We start from the raw sequence: 18,245 nt of genomic DNA on the forward strand, positions 1-18,245 counted from the left end.
GTGTAGTGTTGGTAAACTTGTTGTATTTTATAGTTTGCACTGTGTTGGACAAATCCGAACTGGTTTCCACTTCAAAAGTAGCTATTTATTTATTTTTTGGTTAAGTTTTTGGTTATGTTTTGACTAGGACAATAGAAGACTAGGGCTGAACGCGTGTCGGGTTTTCATGCGTGACACGACCGTGAGCAACTCATTGCATTTAACGTGCTTTCTGCTTTCTGTAGTGTTGGTAAACGTGTTTTATTTTATAGTTTGCACTGTTTTGAAAAAAATCCGAACGGGTTTTTACTGCGAGAGCAGTTCTTTATGATAATCGATAACGTTAACAAAATAAAAAAGGGCGACAACTTAAATGGAAAAACGGAAATAGTTGTGATAAAAAGGCATTGCCTACTTACAGGCGCGCGATTAGATGCGTTCTTTTTTCAATTGTAATTCTCACGAATTGCGGCCAATTGTTGTTGTTGTTGTGGTTGTTGTTTCCGCTGCTGCGGCTCATCCTCAATTAGCCAGCTGCTGGCAGCTGGTTGACTATTGTGGCACTGGAGAGAACAATCGAAGCGGCTCACAATTACACGCACGCACACACAGAATGCGGGACACAGGAGTGGTGAAGAAGAAGAAGAAGCAGAAGAAGTAGAAGTTGAAGTGCATGTTAGCGCAGCGGAAACGGAAGTGAAAGCCAACGAAATAGCCAAAAGTGCAGCACTGTGCCGAATGCGGCAATCGATTGCTGTTGTTGTTGGAGTTCATGATGGTCGCATGCCCGTGTAGTGGACGGGCGTGTCCCTGCTGAAGGTGTGCGACTTCTTGCCGGACTGACTCTGGCCGGAGGTGAGCGTCACGATGAGCACGAAGACGCTGGCGCACACGAGGCACAACAGCACCGTGGCCAGGACAATGCAAACGATGCGTTTGCGTTTGCGGTCCGCCTCCTCGTCCTCGTCGGTGTCGTCGCTCAGCGATTTCTTTTTAAGCTTGTGCGAGCCACCGCTTAGGGACGCCTTACGTCCGGCGGCCAGTTTATGATGGAAGGGACGCAGCACCTGAGCGGCAAAGGCGGCATCGGTCAGCTCGTGCTCGTAGGTGAGCGACGATTTGCGCTCGAACGACGGCCGCTTCTCCTCGATGAACGCGGCCGCGACGGCGGCAGCAGTAATTGGACGTGGACTGCGCTTGATCTCGTCCACATTGACGACAGCGGCCGTGCCTGCCGCCACGCTGGGCACCGCCGTCGACAGCGGGCGACTGTTCCTTCGGTGGGGTGAGGACGAGCCAAGCTCAAAATCATCGCCGGCCGAGGTCGCGCCGCTGGCCTCGGCTATAAAGCTCTTGGACTTCTTGGTGGCGCTGAGCGCCTCGCGATAGCTGCGCAGCCGTACGCTGGCGCTGTGCAGTGCCTTGGCCTGCTTAACGCTGGCGCTGGCATTGGTGCCCTGAAAGGCGGCGGCTGCCGCCAGCAGGCCAGGCCGATGCACGGTCAGCTCCTCCAGATTGCTGGGCGACAGGTACAGTGAGCGTCCGTGCTGGGCGCCACGCTTGAAATGATACGCGGCGCTCGCGGCGGCCGCCGCGCTGTGCAACTGCATAGTGTGGGCGGCGGCGCTGCTGGTGGACGGTCGTCCGTCCAGCTCCAGGCTGTGGGTGCTCTGCTGGCGCGAGTGGGGATGTGGCTCGCGCTTTTGCTTAATGCTGTTCGAAGCGGAGGCGGCGGGCGGATGGGTGGCGCTGTGGCCGGCGGCCAGGACAGGCGCCGTCTCATCAAACGAACCGGAGCTCTTGCGCATGCGCTGCACGGCCACAGCAGCGGCCGCCAGCTCAGCCACGCCCAGCTCCTCCATTTTTGTATGGCTATTGCTGCGCGAACGCGATTCCACAAACAGCTCGTTCTCCAGCGACAGATTCGTTGGCGGAAAAAGCGAACGGCCGTCGAGCGGCTCCAGCAGATCATCGTTCAACGAGGGATGCCGGATTTGGGACTCCACCACGGACTCGGGTTTGCTGCTGGGTCGTCGGCCGGGATCGTTGAAGGAGCGATGCGAACGACAGCCCCGGCGGCTGGGCGAGGGCGAACGGGAGATCTCCTTGCCGGCCGGCGGGCCGGGCATCAGGAAATTGGCACGTACCGAGCTGGTGCGTCGGCTGGAGGTGGCTGAGCCGGCGGCGACGGCCAGCTGGATTTGCTCCATGGCGGCGGGATCCTGTTGGGCGTGGAAGGAATGCGTTTTCTTCATCTGAAAATTGGTAGACGGATGAACGTCAATTGTGTCTGAGCGCCGGAACAGGTTCTTTTTCAGCTGCTGCTGCTGCGCGTGCGGATGCGGATGCGGATGCGGGTGGTGCTGCTGCTGCTGTGCGGCAGCACGCGGCAGCATATCATCGACATCGATGAACTGTATCGGTGATGTGCTGCCGCTGCCGCCCAGCTGTGAGCGACCCAGGCCCAGGCCCATGCCAAGACCGCCCACATTGTCGCCCAGGCTGCTGCTGCTGCTGACCAAATAGATATCCGGCTGATGTTGTTGTTGCTGTTGTCGTTGGTGATGTTGTTGCTGTTGCTGTTGTTGCTGTTGCACTGGGCTGACCGCGTGCAAGGTGGGTGAGCTGCTCGAGCTCGGGTGCGTGTGCTGGCGGTGCTGATGCGGTGCATGCGTATGTGGCAGCTGGTGGTGTCGTGCAGCAGCTGCCTGTGCGGCCAGTTGCTGGAATGTGTGCATATGCAGCTGGTGTTGCTGGTGTTGTTGTTGTTGGTGGTGCTGTTGTTGTTGTTGTTGTTGTAGGTGGTGGTGCTGGCGTGCAGATAGTGCCGGCGACACGGAACCGCTGCCGCCACCGGGTATATGTTGGGGAATAGTATGTTGTTGTTGTTGTTGTGCTGGGAGTGCTAGGGTCTGCGGCGGCGGTGCAGACGAGCGCACGGGCAGCGGCGACGCCGAGCGGTGGATCAGCGGCTGCTCATGCACAATAAAGCCATCATCTAAATCTAAATCCAATTCGGTCGCTATCGGTGCATAATTATCAATGGCCATCGATAGTGAACGATGGATGGGCTTCAGCTTGGGCGGTTTCTTTTTTGTTGCCGGATTATCAAAGGAGGATGTGCCCGAGGTATGCTCCTCATCCGCATCGCCGGCAATCATATACGGATCGTAGCTATGCACAGATACCACATGCTGGTGCCGCGACTGATGCTGCTGCTGTTGGTGGTGGTGGTGCTGCTGCTGCTGCTGCTGCTGATGGTGGTGCGGATGGTGCGACTGCGACTGTTGCTGCTGACCACCGCTGGTGCCGCGCTCCATGCGGTAGTAATACTGCCGTGGGTATCTATGGTAGTAATGTGCAATTGTGGTGCTGGTATGTGGATGGTGTGGCGAGCAGGAGAGGGGTAATCACACAGACACTGACCTGGTCGGTGGTGCTAATTGTACTTGTTCTTGTTGTTGTTGTTCTTATTGTTGTTCTAGTTCTTGTTCTTGTTGTTGGCTGTCGGCCCCTTGCTGGTGGTGCTGGTGGTGCGCTAGTGCTTAGTGCTAGACACCCAAAAAACAGGGCTGGAGAGTGAGATAAACAAAGACACAGAGAGAGAGAGACACAGAGAGAGAGAGAGACAGAGATGGAGAGAGAGCTAGCAAGAGTAAGCGGGAAAGTGTGTGTAGGCGGTGGGTCTAAGGACACGGGACACTTGACACTGGACAAGCACACACACAAGGACACACAAGGACACACGCTAGACACCGAGATGTTGAAATGTGCAGGATATTCAGGATATATGCAGCTTTAAAGGCAACTAAGTTGATCGGATATCGTGTCTTGTTGTTGTTGTTGTTGTTGTTTGTTGTTCTCTCCCTGCGTTTTTGCTTTATCACTGTGCTTGTTGTTGTTGTTGTTGTTGTTGTTGTGGTGCAACTAAAATTTGACTTGCTTTCTTTTTTAAATTTGCTTTTGCTTTGTTTTTATTGTCACATTCGTGTATTGATGATTGTTGTTGTTGATGTAAAAAATGCTTTGTATTTGGTTTATTTTGTTGTTGTTTTTAGCTACACTCATTAAAATGGGCAAATACAAAAGCACAACTAGAAATAGACAAGAGAAATACATAAAAATAAAAATGTATTAGCAAGCTGGAGTCGGGCAAGGGGGGGCGGGGGGGTGTGGGTGGAGGTGGGTGTTTATGTGACAGTGGGGTTTGCTTTGGTTGTGTTGTTGGTTGCATTTTGCTGGTTTGAAATCATGTTGATGTTTACTTTTTGGAATACAAATCAAAGTGAATTGCAAATGGCGAAAAAAAAAGCAAAAAAAAAAAATGCAACAAATGCTCATAAATACGCACTGGAAAATATATTCTGTTGCAAATTGAGTCAGAGCTGAGAGCTGCAGTTACAAAGATTTATACAAATAAATTTTTGTTATATGCATAAATATGTTCAGGTTTAAAAAAAGGCATTTAAATAAGACTCCTATTACTCGCATTCTTAAACTTGCTTTTCGTTCAGAACACTTAATAATGGTATTCTTTATAGTGTTGTAAAATACTCAATGCGACTTAAGAACTTATATAGAATAAATAGAAGAGTTAGCCACCATCTGTATGAAGGGAACTCGTGGCTCATAAAAGCCGGAAACATAAAACTCGGAATTTAGACTTTAATATACCTATTGATTCCCAACTCCACCAAAACAAAATTCACAATTTTAAATGAAGCTAAAGGCAACATTTTCATTCCTTAAGCCCTACGTAAATGCCAGCTCCAGCATAGACTTATCTATTTAAAGTACGTTCGACGTGTTTCCGCGCTGTGAATACATTTGAATTACAATCCTTGAATGCCCCGCCCAGCCGTTGGTCACGTAGCCATTTTGGGATGCCGATGTGCAATGCGAGTTAATCGAATTGAATCTATTTGGACAGGTGGATCGGACACTGTAAAACTCGTCACGTTGTTTGACCAGGGGCCAATATAGCCCGCCATGGCACACATAACGGTTGCGGGCGGGGTCGGGGTCGGACAGGGCAACTCTTTGGCAACACAATTCATCATTTTGGCCACACCTTTTTGAGCCAGGGAATTGTAACGTTTTGCATAATTTAAAGCGACAGGCCGCAGTCGCTGGTTGCTCTCATCCTGGATGGATGTCCTTTGCCACTGTCGCTCACAGTGTTAATTTTTCAAAGCTCATTGATGGATGAGTGCGACAGTTGACATTTATGTGCCTAGGCCACACACACACACACACACACACAGGCACACACAAGACACAGATCGAAGGGTGCGGCTGCTGTTCAAAAATTAACGCTCTGCGACTGGAAAGTTGTTCATGCCCGCTCGAAACGAGTTAAACATATTAAAATTTGCTTATGCAAAAGGTAAAGAATGAAATCCACACACACACACACCCTAGGCGGCCTGTGTGCGTGTGTGTGAGTGGGGCAAATGCTCTGAAGACATTAAACATCACGTACTTTAAATATGTTTAAAAGAGCTTAAGTGAAATGAAATGTGTATATAAATACATAAACCAAAAGAGAGCACATTATGTGCACACATTTTCCAACACTGAAACGCACACACGCACACACTCGCAGCACAATAAGTAATCACATGTGTATATGACAGCGTCTGGCGCTGGCAACAATGGCACAGAAAAAGCGAGGTGTGAGCGCGTGTGTGCGACACAGATCCTTGGATACCCATGTCCTTTTGTCTTTGAGCAGACAACGAAAGCCCCCCAGCTAGCCCCAGCCTAGCGCGCGCGCACATATTCGAGAATTCCGTTTCAGGAGCACTTGTCAAATTCCGTCGCATATCAAAATCTGAGACGAATTAAGTGTAATATGTGTGTATATATATTACAGGAGCAGGAGCCAAACAAATCGGATTTGTTTTTGATATGCTTGAGCCATTGTAGACGTGGCCAAAAATATTCATACAAATATTAAACTATGATTCTGATAGCAGCAGCAATTTCTTAACAGAGAGCATTATTAATTTGCTGCGAACTAAAGTGGGACATGCCATAAAATATATGCAGAGGCTGTTTGGCAATTGTGACTTAATGTTAGCATGGGATTCGAGCCCGCAACCCAAACTCATTTATTGAGCACAGCTTCATTTATGATTATTTCGGGTATAAAGCATAGCTAAAAGCTGTCATGCTCACTTGACAATCGCTTGAGCCACAAAATATTTACACTTAGCCAAGGAATCGAACTCAAAGGAAAGCGTTCTCTTTTGCGAGTGACTACTGTATGCGTATACTATATTATAATTAAGCCACGTCAGGTATGCCAAAGAGTAAAGTATTGTCCATGCATTTAGCTGGTTTCCGTTCTTCCTGACCCATACAGCTTATTGCTTTCCATTTGAGGTGTAGATGTGCTCATAAAGATGAGACATAATTAAAGTTATCTAGCAGACAACAGCTGCAAATTGTTATCATCGTATGCCCAGGCCTTGTTGTATCCACTCTCCTCTCCAGCCGCAATCCGGACAAATGCTGACTCGTGCCACACGAGAGGATTGGCAGCATGGCAGAAGCTTCTGCCTCAGCACAGATGCCATAATTGGCATAAACAATGGTTAATTAACATAAAACTAACATTTCGAACCGACAGAAAAGCCAATTTAAATAGCCATACGTGCGTAATTAACAGACCCGCACGGGCAGGGGGCATCAGCACGAGCTGCCAGTGTTGTATAATGACTGACTGCTGACTGGGAACTGGTGACGGTTGACGGCAGTTTTTGAGCTTCCGGTCTGACTGTTTCGTCTGTGTTAAGTGTGAGCAATTAATTGCGTTTAATGGCGACCCAAAACCAGATCACACCACGGCAAACGACACCGCAAGCCACCAGAACTCGCCTCGCCACGCCCCCGCACCACAGTCATCATTATGTTAAGTGGTAAGCGAAGGTTGCGGCAGACGTCGTCGTCGTCGTCGTCGTCGTCGTCGTCGTTGCCGATGTTTTAATATTATTAAATCCGGCGCGGTTTCCGTTGCGTTTTACGCATATTAATGACGATCTGCGGCCGCCTGGCAAAGGACTTTACTGTTTATTGTATTTGATTTGCACACGGCCGCAATCCGATTAAGTGCCGAACGAATTATGAAGTAAAATGCATTCTTGTCAGCAGCGGCAGCCATTGGCAAAGCAAAGTGCTCGTCACCGAGCCTGGGACACTCAATTTGTTCGACTTATGTTTGAGCAATTAAAATGTTTGCACGCAAACACACAAGCACACACAATAATACACACACGCACATACATACACGTACGCATACAAAACAAACTTAAGCATGCTCAGCTATTTCTTGCATTGCTTCTGGCTTTGGTACTGTGGGCCAAATGTAGACTTTTTGTGGCCAAAAAGTTACTGAATTGTCCATAGAATAGCATATTTCTGTTATACACGTACAGCTTTCTAGCAATACTTTAATCTTAACATTTCTGCTAACATTGCACTTTGAATACTTTACATTTGTAAATATGTAAAAACTGTTATGTTATATAGCAGAAATGTAAGCAAAATCAAAAGCTGTTAAGTTAATTGAAGCTGTTTGGGAATGAGATAAATTAATTGCATTTTTAGGCATTCTTTAATGTACTGCAGGAGCCCAAATTTAGGTGAAAAAGCATATAAAGAATGTTAATATATAATAGATTATTTTTGTGAACTAAAAATTTATACATTTTGCACACAGTGCAGCCACTGCCATGGCTTCTTATGGCTGTTCAGTCGGCTATTATGCAATATTATTTTAAAACACATTCCAGCAGCTGCTGCTCTACCAGCTGCACTGCTGTCAGGAGAGGGAGAGGGAAAGAGGGAGAGAGAGAGAGGGAGAGAGAGGGCTGCCGAGGCAAGTCAAAGCCAGTCTAAGGCATTTGTGAGTTTCTATTTAATTTAAATTGTTTTGTGAATTGTGTGAATGGCATACATTTTCTGCTCAACACTCCTTGTAACGGGGCACTGCTCAACACTGGGGCCATGGCCGACATGCAGCACGTTCCGCCCCGCCCATAAGCTTATTAAGTGCGCTTAGCTCTTTAATAAACAGTCATAGAAACTTTCCGCAAAATACGGCTGCAAGCGCAACTGCAGCCAACCCTCCTCCCGACCTTCCCGCTGCCCAAAAAGCGGCGGGCCACATCATTTTATCAACAACATAAATGCGGTGGGCGTGGCGGGGCAAGGACAAATCTAAGCGGGCAAATAACAAAATAAATACAATATAGAGAGTGAGATAGAGCATGAGAGAGAGGGAGAGAGTGGGAGAGAGTGGGAGAGAGGTTAAGAGGGGGGAAAGGCCTCAACGCCTTTGGGTGCTAAATTCAATTAAATAACTGGACAAAACTTTTGCACAACAGAATTTTCAGCGTCTTCAAATGTTTTGGCTACAGTTTGACAACAATTTATACACACACAGTAATGCGCGCACACACACACACCACAGAGACACACTCTGTATCCGACTGGCAAAAAGTTTTATACGATTTTTGTAGTACTCGCACAAAAGCATTCGTAAAACCCATGGCCCAGTGCGCGTTTAACCCTCTGGGCCACGCCTCCCGCCCGCCGGCATTTTGATGAATTGTCAAGCTGGCCAACTTAGAGAGCCGTTGAACTAAATCTCAAAACTTTGGCGCACAAAAATGGTCGCAAGCATTCTTAGCCAGTTTGCTAAATGAATTTACAAGACCGCAAGCTGCTTACTGGCCTCGAATGGGTAATGGGGTCAGGGGGGCAGTTTTTGGGTCGGGGGTCGGGTTCGGGTTCGGGGCCAACTTGAGCCGAAAGCTCATTTTATTTCACTTATCGCCCGGCCAGTGGTCACACAAGAACAAATGGGTAATGAAAGGCATGGCATAAACTTTCATTTTAACAGTTACATATTGTGCAAACAGACAAGTGGACACGTTTCGAATGTATTCGACTAGCAGATGCCCTGCAATTGAGACGAAAATATAGACGAACAAATGCATATTTACGCTGCTAGAAGATGTTACTGACAGCCTTGCTCTGCATTTCATCCCAATTTTCGTTGAGTTATTTTAGCCGTATTTTGCTAGCCTTTTTATGGCTACAGGGTATAACAATGACAGCTTAAAACTGCGCCTTGCGTCAACAGCTGCTTTATCAGCTGGGCCCCTGCTCCCCTTCAATTTTACTTCGCATATATCGACTGTATTCTTTTTTATAGCTTCTGTACATACATATGTGTGCCTGTGTGTGTGTGTGTGTGTGTTTCTTTGCCTGTGTGTGTGTTTGCGTAATTATTTCTCTTGCTGTCTTCGGTCTTCGTTTTCTTTGCGCACTTCCGGCCAACTTTTTTCGTGTTATTTATAAAGCATGTACATAAATTGGAATGGATTATGCCAAATTGTTGTTTAATACCGCTTTCAATTAGATGTGATAACATTACGAGCAAATAAATTTGCGCATACGAGATTTATTCTATATACTAATAAAATAGGTGGAGGCTCTGAAATATGGGCAATAGCTGCCCAATTTTCCAATATCTATATAGATTTCAAAGAGTCTCTCAGAAACGTACAGTGTTCGTTAAGTTTAACAGCTGCCCTTTAAGTGTTAACAGCAACAATGGAATTGCGTGTGTTGCAAAAGGCAAAACATAAATAGATTAAATGAGGCAAATAGAGGCTTTTTGAGAGGAGAGGCGACTTTAAATGAGAGAAGACTTTAAATTAAAGTAAAATTGAAAATTCAAGCTATAAAAAGCACTTGTCAACTATTGGATAACTTTACAACACTGATTAACAACTCTAGACAACATTGCACAGCACTGAGCGGAAATTAAGAGGCACGCCTAAGACGACAACCAATTTATATTTAATTTAAGACCTTGTACAAAAAAGTTAAAGTTCCACATGGCGGAATACTTCTTTAACTGAATGCGGCATCGTAATAGTATAAATTTCAAAAGCCTAAGACTCATTTTAAATATATGTACATGCCATTGAGCGCCTATTGTGTTTAAGGAGACATATTTTTTATTCATTTGCGCTACGTGCGTTGCAGGGGGCCTTAGCCGCAGTATTGAAAACGCACGGGAACCATTAATAAAAATGGCAAAAAAAAAGAAGAAACCCACATATTGAAAGCCCAAGTAAATAACAAAGCGAACGCTTCATTAAATGACGTCGCACTACCGAAAACGACAACAAGAAGGACCCCAGCCGCATAGATAAAAGCCTTGAGTATCGACTGCGGCGGTTCGTAGGTCGTGGGGTTGGGGTTGAGCCTGGGCTTGGGTCCCAGCTGTATGTGGTCGCAGGGCGTGAAACTTGCCACATACACATAAGTGTATGTATATTGGTTGTGTTTATTTTTGGCTCTAGTTCTGGTGATTGGAGGGGGCAGAAGAGCCTTGCTGTGCGGCAGCTAGATTTGATCAAGATTTGTGAGAAGTGTGTTGTTATTGTTGTCGCTGTGGTGTGCATGCGTGTGTGTGTGTGTGTGTGTGTTTATGTTTCCAATGTCAACTGACATTCAGAATTAATTGATTTATGCGCTCAAGTATTTGGTAATTTGTGCTCAATGCTGGCTTAAATGATGTCCATCCAACAAGGCGAGCGCTGCAATCAGCGAGGCCAAGTGCAATCAGCACGTACTTGAGGCTGTGTATGCGTGTGTGTGGGTTGTGTGTGTGTGTCTACAATAAGTAGCTCCTGCTGCTGCTGTTGCCACGCCCCGCTGCCTGTATTAATCAGTGCACAATTTTTCATAATAAGTCAGCCGCATCTGCAGCACAAATTGAAAATGGCAGCCGCACACAAAAAAACACACACACACACGTATATTTATACAGGTGTGTCCTTGGCAGGACTGTGGCACATGACCTGCCACTGTATTGGGCAATTGCCGCAGGAGCCATTGATTCATTTATGTCGTGTAATTTGACAACATAAATAAATTAGGGGCTGGCGCACGAGCTGAAGAAACAAGAGCGACAACAGGCCAAAGGTAGGGCCAACAATACAGCTAACGGTACAGCTAACGGTAAAGGCAATGGTAAAGGTAACAGTAACGGTAAAGGTAAAGGTAAATATAAACGGTTAGCGGATATTGGCAAGGCAACAGGAAACGCAGCAGCACAGAATCCACGACATGACAGGGAGCACAACAGCCAGAAAATAATAAAGAGTGAGAGAGGGCGAGCAAGAGAAAAGGAGAGGGGGATATCGAGAGGGGCAGCAAAATGGAACAAAGCGTAACGGTAACAAGAACATGCATTTCAATCCCAGCGGAAACGGAAATCTCAGGTGTTTTTGCTTTTTGCACTGCGGCTCGACATTAGCTTCTGCTGGCGATTCCGCTTCAGTTTTAGCCACAGTTATGCGCCAAAGCATTAGATAAAGCTCTTGCCCCCCGCCAGCTACAGTTACAGCAGTTACAGCAACAGCTAATTAATCTTATTTTTAGAGCGAAAAAACCATCTTAGACGAACTACGATATACACTTTCCTTTCAGTGTGAAAGTTAGCGGGAGGGAACATCTAGCTAGTCTGAGAAACAGTTGGACTCTAGCTTTAAAAGTGTGTGATAAAAGGTTTTTGGATTCGAGAAGGTTGGCCAAGTGACAGAGGGCGTGGCATAAGTTTGATTTAACAACTTTGTGCTCATCTTTCAAGAATCTCATTAGCAGCAATTTATTGACATGAAATTGCGCCCATAATTTCCACCTAAATACATTCCACAGGAGACAAAGTCAGACAACTCTTTTGACACGTTTAAGCATAGGGTATCGGGCTAAGTTATGTGCTTAAAGTAAGCGCATTCTAAACGCTGATAGAGACAATGACGCTGAACCCGACGTTCATGTTGACGTGAATGATGTGATGAATGTCGCCAGCGTTTTGACGAATGTGTCCTGTTGCGACGCCGGGCACATGGCATAGCCGGAGCCGGAGTAGGAGCCGCTGTCAGTGCCAGAGCCGTTGCCGGAGCCGAGGGCAGGAAGGAGCTATGCAGAACAATTTCAAGTGTCGTCATTTCGCTGCCATTGCCAGTCGCTCCATCATACGCGCATGTTCATTTTGTTGCTTTTACACGGCAGCCACGCCCGCTTACGCCCATTGTCAGAGCACCTGAACACGCGGCCAGGATATATGGCAATGATGCGCAATTTTGCCTGATGCCCGCCAGTTGCAGTTTGTCAACGACAGCCGCATAAAAACAAAAAGAAAAACAGAAATACGCATAGATACAAAAAAAAAAAAAAATGAAGAACGCGGCGTATACGTAATATTCTTATGTGCGCTTATTCGGCGAGCTGCTGCTGACATTGTTAATCCGTGCCACTGCATACTAATACGATTCAGTGAATTCTAGGCTATTTCTAGGCATTCGGTAAGCTGATTACATTTCAAGCATATTCCGCTGTTCGTTGCATATTCAAAAGGGAAGCCAAAGCTGTATTCAATTTGCAGCGAGGGGAAAAAAACAATGAACAACTGCGAAAATATTTGCTTTCGCCATTAATTAAACTGGTTTGGGCGAAGGAAACGTACGCAAAGTGTTTCCTTTATCCTTCCGCTATTCTTTTTTTTTTTTTGAATGCTTTTTGGGCTTTGTTTGAATTAAACCGCGATTTGGTTCGTTGCATTTTCAGACTCAAAGTTACACCTTTACGTTCCGGTACATTTGATGCTTTATTAATTAAAAGTATGTTTACTGTGACAGTTAGGATCTATTGTAATCCCTCTTGAAGGTACTCCGGTTGGGTTCGGGTCTACCTTATAGAAGAGATCAAAGCTTTTTCTTTAGCATTTTGTTCATTTATTTTAAACGTGCCACGGATAAGGCCGGGGTATATCCGTAGGTATGTTATATTCAAGTTTTCCATTTTTATGCTGGCTTCAATTTTTGATTCATTCTTCCTTTTCCATTCATACCGTAAAGTACTTTCCTGCTTAGTGCAATCAGTTGAAAGCAATTGCATTTTTTCTAAACTGAAAAAATATGGTTGTTTCTCTGACAATAAATCGATAAACATTTTTGTATTACACACACAGAGCAAGGTTGCAGCAAAATTCAATTAGAGCTGTGGCAGGCAAGAAATCTGTGCTAGATGATTGCAAGTGGCATGCATTTTCCTGTTTTTCCCCAATTGATTTTCCTAGTAGTACCTTGTGCGAAGCATACACACGCACACCGACACGCATTGTATTAATGCAGTTATTTCTTGGCTGGCAACTGGGCAACAAATCGATCAACAACAACTGGTAAACCATCAATAATATCCGAGTGTCTGAGGTATATATATGACTATTTGTCCTGTATATATTGGCTGTATGTCGCATGTCTCAATGGCCAGGTCTCATGCGTTAAAATTGGCAACAGTTAAACGACAAATAAATTAGAATTCGTAATACAATTTCGACCAAATGTGATGTGAGGTAGCATCCAGGCAGATATAGCTACGGCAACACAAATGTAATCTGAGCGGCAAGTTGGAAAATGTAATTTGAGCGAAAATTTCATTTGAGTAGAAAATTAGCAGAGTTGTCAATCTGTGCGAATGTGTGTCACAAGTGGCTCTGTGTGTGTGTGTTCTTGTGAGTGTGTGTTTGATAGCATAATAATGGAAACAGGACAACAGGATACGGACAGGAGCTGACCGCAGCGCACTGGTCAGGACACATGGAGGCCAAAGTCCCAACGTTCGCACACAATTGATGCCAGCTTTAAAATTCATGAATTTCTATGCGGACCACACGCTTTTTGGCCAAGCGGGCAGCAGCGCAGCAGAACCTGTCAGAGGACCACATAGAAAGCCACCAACTGACTGTTCATATATTCAATTTATGGGGCGAGAACAAGAGTGCGTGTATTGCGTTGCAAAGGACCTGTTACGACCTGCCGTACACCTGACATTCACAGTTTTTGCCCATTAAAAGTAGACAAGCAGGCGAACAAGTGGAGAAGGAGCAGCAGCTAGCGCCACCTGTTGGCCAGGCCAGGCAATTTAGGGTAACTGCAGAGCTGTGGAAAATTTATGGAAATGCATTTATTATTTCTAATAAACGCATTTTACCTTACCAAATGCAAATTAATTTCGTTTCATGGCTAAAGAAAACTGACAAAGGATAGAAGTTTCGACAAGAGATACCCTGCAATCAGAATATATTGGCTTAAAAGAAACGTTTGTGTCAACTAAATTTATAAAATACTTAATCAATTTTGCTTTTATGCAGATGGGGATAGAAAATATAAATAAGCACATAGGGTATATGATAGGCTATGTACTCAATTTGCTGTCTATAGCACCTAGAATTTCGGAGTTCTCTGAGTTAAGAGAGGCGGGGGATAGATCAAACTCTCCTAAGTAAGCAGCACAAGCGAATATTAACTTTTATATGCCTAAAACTGACTTCTATTGCCTGTCATATGCGTAAGCACAAGCCAATCATACCCTTTTTAAACTATTTTCTAGGGTATCAAAAGAGAATATAAAATATTCCTTCTGCATGGCAAAACAAATGCGCCTGGCTTAAGTTCGGTTGCCTTTTTATGAAATGTGGGGCGTGGCCATCTTTTCTCTTTATCTCTCTCTCTCTCTCTCTCTCTCTCTCTCTCTCTCTCTCTCTCTCTCTCTCTCTCTCTCTGTGTGTGTGTGGCCTTGTCACGCTTGGGCACACAGTGCCTATGATTAATTGGCATTCGCTTGTAATTTACGGGCCGGACTCTTTGCTACGCTCTTAACTGATATGAAAGCCTGTTGAAATGTTTACTGTTTGAATGTCCGTGCCACAAACGTGCAAGCACACAAACATGGGCACATATGTACGCATAAATACGCCCATATGAATAACCTGCAAATTGTAAACTGGCCGCAGTCGAGCAAAGGCACAGCTGGCAGCTCAACTTAATTGAGACACACATCAAGTTTACAGACATACATTATACGATATATGTATGTGCAGAGTACTCATAAATATTGACTGCATATTGAGGGAAACTGTTGAGTATTTTGTTCATGAATATATATATAAGCGAACTTTTCCAAATATTTGTTGCATTTAGTAGCTGCCAACGAGTCGTAAAGAACTTTGTTGAAATTCTTGGCAAATTTGCTTCGAGTAGCTACATGAAAGGAATGTTACCATTTATATTATTGTATTTTATAGAAAGAAAAAAAAAAAACATGTTCTTTGATACATTTCTCATAAACATGCCAGCGAAACTTAAACTTTAAACAAAAGGTATTCAGTCAGATCATGTTTCTTCAGAGTTCTGTTTAAATTCAATTTATTTATTTTAAGAGCAAACATATGCTTTTATAAATTGTTAACTCATTCATGAAAGAATCCACATACCACATTTTTAATAGTCTTCGAGTTCTTTAAGCTTGGACACAGAGACATGTTTGTAGGGATTACAAAAAAAAAAAAAACAAGTAAGAGGTTCTAGTCGGGAGCTCCCGACTAGGGGATACCCTGAACCCTCTTCTTCCAACATCAAATGCATATATATATTCTATTTTAGAAGCTATGTGTCAAGTTTGGTGTAACTCTTATTATTTACCAAAATTGCCCAAAAAACAGGATATCGATATCGATTTTTATCGATTACTTGGAAACGGAGTAGGCTATCGATTATCGGAAACAAACTCGATCTGCGCAGGAACTAGGAGCACCTACATCTAAAAGGTTCTGAGATCCTTGCGTTTATACATACGGACAGACGGATAGACAGACATGGCTAAATCGACTCGGCTATTGATGCTGATCAAGAATATATATACTTTATGGGGTCGGAGATGCTACCTTCTGCCTGTTACATACATTTGGATTTTGCACAAATACAATATACACTTTTTACCCATTTTCAATGGGTTTCAATTTAAATTATTACCCAAAAAAACGAAAATATTTTAGCTTTGATATATGAAAAGTCTCTCAATTAATTGGCTTTATGATAGAAAATTCCACTATAACTAAAAATCGCGCTTGCTGTAAACAAAAAGGCGCTTAGCCGCAGCTTAGTGGGAGAGAGGGATAAAGTAATGCTCTTATAGAGCAGCATTTGGCTGACTTTTCATTAGCGAAGCGCAGAATTATTTATGCTCTTTACATAATTACAAAGGAACGTCACCCCCCTCCCCCTCCCCCTCCTCCCTTGTCTGTTTGTCACGCTTAGTCTGTCTAGTCGAAAGTCGCATCACCTGCTCCAAGTCCTAATCATATTTTCACATTTTCTGCACGCAGCGTTTTGCACTAACGTGTTTTTCAAGTCCGTTTTTTAAAAATGCACCTGGCCAAATGACATGCATCTAAAATGTACAAAAATATTACATTACACAGCTGCGCGGGATGGCGGCGGGTTTGGGGCGTGGCAGGCGCTGCGATGGAGTCCTGTGCGGAGGGGCTTTTAGGGTAAAGCATTCGCGTATTACTCGTAATGAATAAATAAACATTGGGAGCACGAGCATGTTACAGCTTTTGCCAGAACAGACACACACACACGTATTCACACACGCACACACACACACACACACACACACACACACACACACACACACACATGCACGCTCATTGTGCATGTGACAGAAATACGCGCTGCTGCGAGTTACTTGCGTCGCGCGAATAGTTGAAATATTTTTCATTTGCATCAATATCAATTCCGTTCGCATTTTTCATTCATGATAGATCGAGTGGGCGGGCTAATGGGCGTGGCCGACGTTATGGTTATTGCCATTGTATTCCGTTGGCAAAAGCAAATTAAAGACTGTAGTCGAGCGACAGGGCATATGGACAACAATGCCGTTATCCTTCCTGAACGGGTGTGCGTGTGTGTGTGTGTATTTGTTTGTGACATATTGACAGTTGGCAATTGTTTTTATGGCCTTGTAGCGGGTACTACAAACACGTTACGATAAATATAACGCATTGAAGAAAACATTACGCGGACCATATAAAGCATACTATATATATTCCTGAAGAGTATAAATTGTTGGTTAGTAGAAGAAACGTTTGCCTAGCTGCTATATTTAGTTGCAGGCAGATCGGATGACTATATCATATAGTTTATATGGCAAATCGTTCTGTTATTCCAAATATGTCACTTGATCCAAAAGCATGGCCCAAAATCTTAACAATATCTTACTTCTATAACATCTAGCTATATATCTTCATATCTATTTGTTTATTAAGGGTATTTCAAGTGCGGCGAATGCGATGAAACTTCTGGTGTCTTACTCATTTTTATGGCCTTGTTCATTTCATGCTATACGACAGCTGGATGCCAGCTCGATCCACTCGACTCGCCTTGTTTATTATATTGACTTTTGCTGTTCATACTTAGCAGTAAGTAGTTGCTGCAAGTGTTGCAAGTGCCGCACAAATACATCATGGCTAGTGCATTACTCTAATCACACAGCTCTCAGCTTGGCTCAGGTCAGCTCGGCTCAGGCCAGCTCAGTGCAGAGTTCGGTTGCATAAAGGGCCAATCTCTGAAATGGATATTCATTTCGTGTTCTTTTTTTCCTGTATATTTTTATGTGTTTTTTTTTTTGCTTTGATTGCCCGGCTATTTGTTTAGTTGTTGCCTGTTTGCAGGTGAGGCTGAGCCAAAGGGCCAATATTGGCGCCCATGGGGGGCATGCCGGGTCAAGTTATGCAGTCGCTAGCTATCAGCGCTTTATTGAATTAATCAATCAATTTGTAACACAGCCAAGGGAATAAATTCCAATATAAATCAAATGCGAGTGAATTCAATTGCAAAAGGCAGCCGGGTCTACAGTTCCTTGTGTAAATAAGCATGTGCATACAGTCGGGCTTGCCTAAATTGAATCATCATCATCTGCCAAACGACTCAAAGGGACGCCAACTATTACAAAGGCATTGAAAGGTATGCTAAAAGTTTACCAAACAGAATGAATTAAAGGCCCAAGGCAAGGAAAATTCCAATTGAAATTTAATAAATAGTTAAAGCAATAAGGAAATAATTTGAATGCAGGAAAACTTATAAATAAAACACATTAAAGAGCATCATAAAAACAAAAAGAAACCTTAATTAATGTGTTGAGAGGCTTGTTTTCATTTTCAATTGATATTTGATCCAAACATAAAAATGCTCAGAATCAATTTGAGTAATGTAATTTTTCTAGCAAGAATCAAATAAAGAATAAAGTAAAGTACATTCTTTACATCAAAAACAAAGTACAAGGGCAGAGATTTATTTTACAGCAGGAGCATACAAATTTATTTTGTACAAAAAATA

At 44.2% G+C, this 18,245-nt stretch overlaps 2 protein-coding genes across 2 annotated transcripts in view; both read right to left on the reverse strand.

Moving 5' to 3' along the window:
* LOC115762197 overlaps positions 1-18,245 on the reverse strand; it is a 65,577-nt gene that overhangs the window by 6,520 nt on the left and 40,812 nt on the right. The window lies entirely within an intron of this gene.
* Positions 444-3,299, reverse strand: LOC115762196 (box A-binding factor). Its single transcript, XM_030704320.1, has one exon. It carries the CDS (start codon positions 3,297-3,299, stop codon positions 750-752), a length of 2,550 nt encoding a protein of 849 aa, XP_030560180.1. The 3' UTR covers positions 444-749.

The sequence above is a fragment of the Drosophila novamexicana genome, unplaced genomic scaffold, assembly GCF_003285875.2.
Source record: "Drosophila novamexicana strain 15010-1031.04,08,12 unplaced genomic scaffold, DnovRS2.1 tig00000564-arrow-pilon, whole genome shotgun sequence".
NCBI lineage: Eukaryota > Metazoa > Arthropoda > Insecta > Diptera > Drosophilidae > Drosophila > Drosophila novamexicana.